At 41.8% G+C, this 7624-nt stretch overlaps 1 protein-coding gene across 1 annotated transcript in view; it reads right to left on the bottom strand.

The window, feature by feature from the left end:
- The window catches only part of YTHDC1 (YTH domain containing 1), a 22302-nt gene extending 20988 nt beyond the window's left edge, over positions 1 to 1314 (bottom strand). Inside the window, 1 exon segment of the mRNA XM_031066487.1 lies at positions 1308 to 1314. Within this exon segment, the coding sequence (XP_030922347.1) occupies positions 1308 to 1314 (7 nt within the window).
- Positions 1315 to 7624: the final 6310 nt, after the last annotated feature.

The raw sequence follows: 7624 nt of genomic DNA, 5'->3' as shown, positions 1-7624 counted from the left end.
CCGTTTTTTTCCGTTCTCCTGGCAATGAGGCCAGTTCAGAGGAGGGTTACCAAGCTGATGAGGGGGCTGGAGCACCTCTCCTATGAGGAAAGTTTGAAAGAATTGGGATTGTTCAGCCTAGAGAAGACTTTGGGGTGACTTAATTGTAGTCTTCCAGTACTGAAGAGAGTCTACAAGAAAGATGGTGAGAGACTTCTTACAAGGATATGTAGGGCGAGGACAAGGGGGAGTGGCTTCAAAATGAAAGAGACTAGGGTTAGATTATATACCAGGAAGAATTTTTTTATTGTGAGAGTGGTGAGGCACTGGCCTAGGCTGCCCAGGGAAGCTGTGTGTGCCCCATCCCTGGAAGCATTCAATGGATTAGATGGGTTAGATGGAGCTCTGAGCAACCTGATCTAGTGGAAGTTATCCCTGCCTGTGGTAGAGGGGTTGCAACTGGATGACCTTGAAGGTCACTTTCAACCCAAACTATTCTGCGAAATATGAAACAAGTGTGGTTTATCTATCCACGTTGTTTTTTAAATAAATTCCAGTTTAGAGCATAATTCTTTTCTACCATAATGTAGGTGGAAACTTCACCACCTCATCTTAGTTGCCCTTTCGGGCAGCTTATGAGGAAGCTTGGGCACTAAGTTGCATTTGCTAGTTTATCAGTATGTACAATACAACCAGGGGGTCAGGTCATAGCATGGGTTTAGGAAAGGCAGGCCCTTCTTGACTAACCTGATCTCCTTTTATGACCAGGTGACCTGCTCATTGCATGAGGGAAAGGCTGTGGACGTGACTACATGGACTTCAGTAAAGCCTTTGGTGCTGTGTCCCACAGCATTCTCCTGGAGAAGCTGGCAGCCCGTGGCTCACCCAAAAGAACAGGAAGCTCAGGGGAGACCTTGTTGCCCTCTACAACTACATGAAAGAAGGTTGTTGTGTGGTGGGGGTTGGCCTCTTCTCCAGGCAAGTATCAGCAGGATGAGAAGAAATGGCCTCATGCTGTGCCAGGGGAGCTTCAGGCTGGGTGTTGGGAAGTATTTTTTCACAAGAAGGTTAGTTAAGCATTGGAATGGGCTGCCCAGGGAGGTGGTACAGTCACCACCCTTGGAGGCATTCAGAAAACAACTGGACATGGCACTTAATCTTACACTGTACTGGTGGTAATTGGTCAAAGGTTGGGCTTAATGATTTTGGAGGTCTTTTCCAGCCTTAATGATTTCATGATTCTATGATAAGGGTTGTGTGTAATTTGCAATTATAAAGTAAGGCTTGCTTTGTCCACTATGGTAATTTATATGTTTATATCTTATTACCTGACATGCTAACTGTTATAAAGCTCTACCTGTCTTCTTTTTTTTTTTTTTTTTTGTTTAACTGGAGTAGAGGCATAGCAAGGTGAGTAATGCTGTAGAGTATGGGATAATTTTATAATTTTGCTAGACTAGCCTGATAGGTGCAGCCAGTCAACTAAATACCATGAACCCCCTTCTCTAAAACACTGCAGTTCCAGCAATCTTCACTCCTGATATTCACTGTGTTTGCCTGTGCTCCCAGGGTGTACAGGTTGGTAGAAATGCCTGATCAGCACAGCAGCTGTTGGCTAGCTTAAGGGAGCACTTTTCCTTTCCAGTGGTGGGGCTGGAGTGCAAAAGGCACTTGTAACACTGCTTGGTGTTGTCTGTCTCACCTCAAAGCTGTGCAAGCAAAGTCTGAACAGAGAATGAAAACATGCCCTGAAGAACTGAAGTATTTCTGCAGAGAGAGATGATGAAAGATGGAATTATGTGATGAGGTAAAATTTAGGAGGTGATTGTGAAGTTTTACAGAATGAAATAAAAGTACCTATTCTTCAACTTTCTATTGGCTTCTTGATTTGATGAAAGGTGATTGCTACTGTAGTGCTACAGCTTGAGCTCATTCAACATTTATCACGTTTATCTGTTCTCTGGAGTGTCTGAGTGGCAGAACTTGACACTAGTAGATCTACTGGCACTTAGCTTCTGATTCTGTAGCCAAACACTGAAGTAGTTCTTGTGTGTCTGTTCTGATCACATCAATCATCACTTGGGTAAGGTGCTTGTGGAGTGACCTTTCAGTGTCTGGTATGCACACAAGAAGTTTATTTAACTTGTGTTATTTATAAGCAATACCTCCATTTTCTATTTTTACTAGAAATTACTGCATGGTGTTAACTTTACATCCTATTTTGCTACCGATGGAGAAAAGGTCTGTTTGCCTGTAATGCACTAGATGGTGCTGTCAGCACGACTTAAATGGAAGGGCACTTCCGTGGGGCTGCTGCTGATGTCTGGTTTTGTACTTCCCTTTGAATCTGCAGGTGCACCAAGAAACCTTTGGAGAATACTGTACTTTAAAGCCCATCGTGGTGGGTTTCATGCCTTTCACATAGGACAAAGTTAAAACATCGTTAGCATGAGTGCAGCACCTTTACTGTAGTATGTTAGTGGTGATAGGTATCTGCAAGTGAGCATAGCTGCTGATGCTTTTTTCAAGGATGTAATGTTAGCCTATATAGACTAAACCATATCCAGAGGTCCCTTTCAGCCTTAACCATTTTTATGGTTTTCTTAATTGATGGGGTCTTGTTCAAGAGTTTTAGGGTAAGAGAAACTGCTTAGTGCAGCAAGCAGCTGGTAGCTGTGGCTTCCTGCATAGATTACAATATAGCAAATCAGTCTGGAAGGGAGGGGGAAAATGGTGCTAAACTTGGTAGTGAGTTCCCTTTTAGATCTTGCTGTGTCAGAGATTTGATAGATACAGTTATTTAAAGGGACAGCTAATTGCTTTGCCCTAGCCTGTTTTAAAGGGATGTGGAAGAATTACCTCAGTGTCTGCCAAATCCCTTTCAAAATCAGATCACTACAGTTGCTTGAAAATTCTCCCTTTGAAATGTCTTTATAACATCTTAGTATTAGCCCATTTGTCCTTTTTTGTGCAAGTAACTGCTGATGGACATTCTCTGAAGACTGTCTACTAAGATGGGCCACTGCTGAGAGGTGACTATGGTAACTGAGAACATCTGTGTTCCACATAAGAGACAAACTTGGGCTTGCTTTTATGTCCAGGCCTTCTGCTATCTATCAAGGAGCTGAGTGGGAATGCTTGCTGATTGCTTGAGGTGTATTTTTGGAAATTATTCTTTGTAGGTCCGTTGCAGTCTGTATAACTTAGAACTGTGGAGAACAAAGGTGAGGTGGGACTATCACTTTTGTAAAGTAGATCAGTGTGTCTAAAATTAAAATGCAGAGTCCACTGGTTTGGAATTTGTGCTCTGGATCATAGGATAAGTCTTGTTACTGCTCCTGCGCTTATTAAAATCAGACTTTTGTGATGTAGCTTAGCAGGGAGCCATCCATGTAGCTGCAGCCTGGTATTTAAGCCTCTACTGATACACCCATATATTTGACTGGTGTTACCATGTGTGTGATTTCCATAAAGCCTGATACCTTCCAGAATGTATGAGCACTAATACTTGTCAGCTGCCTATACCCCAAAACAGTAAGGTGCAGGTTACAATAAAAAATTCTCTGCTTTGCTTTTATTAATTTATGCCTAAAAGCCTTTCAAAAGCCACTCTGGGATGCCTGCAAGTCTTTTGCTATGTCAGCCCATGGAAGATGTTTACAGTTAAAAGTAAGTTGTAATTTTTCAAGAAAGCTCCAGAGAGTGCTGGCAAACACTTGTTAGCATAAATATTCATGACATATTTGATTTAATTCCTCATTTGGACTTGAAATAAGCTGCAGGAGGTGCTGGTGGAGAAGTATAGCTCCTGTGTGCTTCTTGTTCCTGTGCCTTGGTGCACTGGCAGCTTCCTGTTTACAAGGTAACTGCCGTATGCTGGACTGAGTGTGTGTCAAGGTCACGTACTTCAGGCCAGGGAGTTTATTGGATCACGGAGTAACTGCTGTGTAAACAGGAAACTCCCAATAAGGATTACTCAAAAATTATTTTTAATTAGTAAATTAATAAGTTGGAGTGGGGAGGGGGGAAAGGGAAACTTAAGTTCTTGGAAGCCAACACGATTTTTCCCTACTTGCCACAAGATATGGGTTTGACTGCTTTTCCCATAGTTTTTCCTGTTTGTGTTTGTTGCCTGTTTTTTTCCCTGGTCAGGCTTCTTCCTTCTCCCTCTGTCCCATCAGGTGGTGTGACTCTTATGCTGGTAGTGTTAATGGCCATATCTGTTTTCACTGGGTTTCAGGGAGGGTGAGCGTTTTATGAATAGCTAAATAAAACCTGATAAATGCTTTTGGAAGTGCATGTCGTGAGACAGACTGACCCTGAAGGGTTGAATAGTTGCTTCAGTGACAAGAAGTTAGGACAAAGCTGAGTTTATTGAATGGTCCTCTTTGATTTTGGTTTTGTGGGGAGACCTGAAGAATCTGCATTTCATAATCATCACTGCAATTTTCCCTTCTTTGAGCACTTCTGCTTTAGAGACCAAACTGTTTCTCTGTCCTTTATGTTTTCAAATCCCGTGAAGTAAGGTTAAATGATACAAGTGAGGTGGTCTGTGTTTCTGCTGCAGGATATGGTGACCTTCTATCTTGCCTGCTCCTTGCTTTCAGTTGTGCTGCCAGTTCTCACAGTCATCACTGACCTAATTTAAATTGCTCATCTGAAATAAAAGTTTCATTTTTTTTTCACGGATGACTTTCCAGAACATGAGGTGAAATAGCTTTTTGAGAGGCAGGGTGAACACAGAGAAAAGGAAACTGTCCTCTTCTGGCAGTCTTGAGTAGTGTTTAGATGGGCTCAGTCCAGCTGCAACCCTGTTCAGCTTTGTGGGTTTTCTAGGTCAGTCCCCGACAGAATCAGGAGGTGGCAGCATCTTATGTTTGGTGCATATTTTGATTCCAGATCAATATGAACTATTTTATTTTCTTTGCTGCAGTAAAGGGGTCTACAGTGGTTATGGCTGGAGGAAAAGAAATGCAGGATCCCCTTGAGATCACTGTCATGAAAGTGCTGTTTGGCATAGTTGGACCTTGTGTGGAGGTGATGGGTGGGATTTGTTTGGGTGATATTTCAGGTGGTAAATTTTTGCTCCTTGTCTGCTTCCCTGGGAAATGAGAGGCTGTGAAGTTGTATTTAAGGTTATCCCTGAGATGTGTTTCTCAGATCTCCTTTCGACATTTGCTTTTGCTGAATTCAGCTGGGCCTTTACAGAACTATGAGAGATGTCTGAGCCTTACAGTAGCCACAAGATCCTAATACCTGAAGTTAAGCATGGCCTTATGGTCCTTACTAAATCCTTTTGCAGTTACTCTTTACTGGCAGTGAGCCCTGTACTTGGAGCTCAGCTGACATGCTCTCCTGCACTGAAGGGGTGGGGTGTCTATTTGGTAACCTCTACTCACTCCCCTCTGCTGTGATTTATATTTGCGGAAAGTACAGCTCTCTTCTTAGCTCACTGGAAGTGTACGAGCAATTACTGTGTGGTACAAACTGTCTAGCCCAATTAGACAGGGGTTTAAAGAACAAGCTTGACAAGACTAGGTGTCTACGTGGTACTATAGTAGACCCTATCATTAGCTAGATAGCCCTACCTTAACTTATCCTGAAATAGATGAATAGCACCCTGATGCAAACCAAGGAATTCTTTGGGTAACAAAAATAGTGTCCAGGGCTCTGCACACAGTATTCATACCCATGGGTAGCAGCACTGTTTAAAGCTATACAAAATGGACAGATAGCTTTCAATAACATCATGGAGAGAAAACATCAGGTTTATCTGTCTTGTGCCAGTGTATTTTTCTCTATTCTGTCCTGAGGAAGAAATGTGGAGGGTTTCAGTTTCTGATACTACAGACTTTTAAGAAAGAATTGAAGAGAGGCAGTGCCATGTGCCTGACTGTAAAGGTCACCTTTTCAAACTCTCACTGTCATAGCCAAGCACAGCAAGGCTTCAGTGTGCTGACACTTCTGAACACCTTCTGCTGGGTTTCTCTCTGCAGAGAGCTGTTCGGAGTTGAAGGTCTGATTAAAGACTGAATGTAATTATTGGGATAATGTTTCTGGGAAGTCATCTTTAGAGAAAGAGGGAAACTTGTATTTGGTGAGTTTGCAGGGAGTTTTCTGTTAATAAGTGGTTCTTTGGGAGTCCTAAAAAAATTAAAACCCAGTTACCTGCATGTCTTTAGCAGAGTTTCTGGTGTCTAACACGATGTGACCATAAATGGTGTTCTCAATAGGGGTCGTAGCCTCTTTTCCTACTCTGCTCCCCACCCCTTCCTCCAGCTCTTAAAATGTCAAAGCCCATTGAGTTTGTTGGGAGACACTGCCTGCATTAATGGTCTGTCTTTGAGAAATCAGGTTCAGAGTAGCAGTTGCTCAGAGGTTTAGTCTATTAGAAGCAATATCCAAGGGGAGTCAAAGGGCAGGAAGCAGCTAAGGAAAAAAATGCTATCCATCTCATAATTGTAGGAATGCTTCTTTGGCATACATATCTGGTTTTGAGTAGAGGTTTTGTATGTATCCATCTCTTGACCCCAAAATCATGAAACTACATCAGTGGGACCAAATGTTATGTTTGTTCACTTAAAAAAGGGACAGTGTGTAAATAGACATCACCAATTGCATGAGGAGCTACTGTCTCATTCTCCACATATAAGCATATAGATGGTCAAGTTGGGACATACATTTTTCTGTGAAAGGAAATTAATTTGCTCCCAATATTGTTCCATTTTGCAGCTGCAATGTTTCTGGTCAGACTCTTGGTTGTGACTAAATGTCTTGGTTCAAATTGTAAAAGCTGTGTTGCTTTTCAAAGTGGTTTTACTGTGATTGCAGATGGCTGCAGCGTGCATGGCTGTCAGGACATAAGCTGGTAATAGCCATTTGTGTTTGTGATGGGTTTTGCTTCTGTGATGGCTATAGTTTTTCCTATTATTTGTACTCATGAAACAGGTTGCCCTGTTCTTAACCTCTCATTCCAGCACCAAAGGAGATGTTAAGGCTGTGACTGTGTGTTGTCATTACAGTGCAGGTTTTGGCTTGTCTCTTGCTTTTGTACTCTCATTGTCTTCCAGCTGAATCACTGCTGTTATCTGGTATCACACCCTATTTTTAAGCCACAATGCTTTTCTGTTTCTGGGACTGCTGGAATACTCATGCTTCATAGGATTGGAGTTTAGACTTGCTGATTCTGTGTCCTGCTTCAATTATCTTATGTTTCGGATTTTTTTCTGTGTGAGTTTGATTGTTTATCAAATAGTTTTTTTGCTTATCTGTGTTACCCTCACTGGATACTTAGAATCGTGAGTCAGATAGCAAAACTATGGGATTTTATAGATAAACAGTAGAGCTACAATAGAAGCCAGGGCTCAAAGGATATTGCTGGGTCTTCTGATTCCTCTTCCAACTCAGAAATTATCAACTACAGTTTAAGTGCTCTTGGCCATTTGTTTACTTAACAGAAGCTTTAGAATATCTGTAACTGAAGCTTAGAAGAACAGGTTGCACAGTTATTAAGTGCTCAGATACATAAGAGTGGGTGTTCTATTGCCTTTAAGTTTTAGAAGTAGGATTTATACTTTGGTGCTTTGTGTCACTGTAAATGTTAAAGAAATGAAAGTAAATTACCAGGAAGTGCCTTGTCTGCAGT

The sequence above is a fragment of the Geospiza fortis genome, unplaced genomic scaffold (assembly GCF_000277835.1).
Source record: "Geospiza fortis unplaced genomic scaffold, GeoFor_1.0 scaffold11, whole genome shotgun sequence".
Taxonomy (NCBI): domain Eukaryota; kingdom Metazoa; phylum Chordata; class Aves; order Passeriformes; family Thraupidae; genus Geospiza; species Geospiza fortis.
This window is presented reverse-complemented; position numbering and strand designations above follow the sequence as displayed.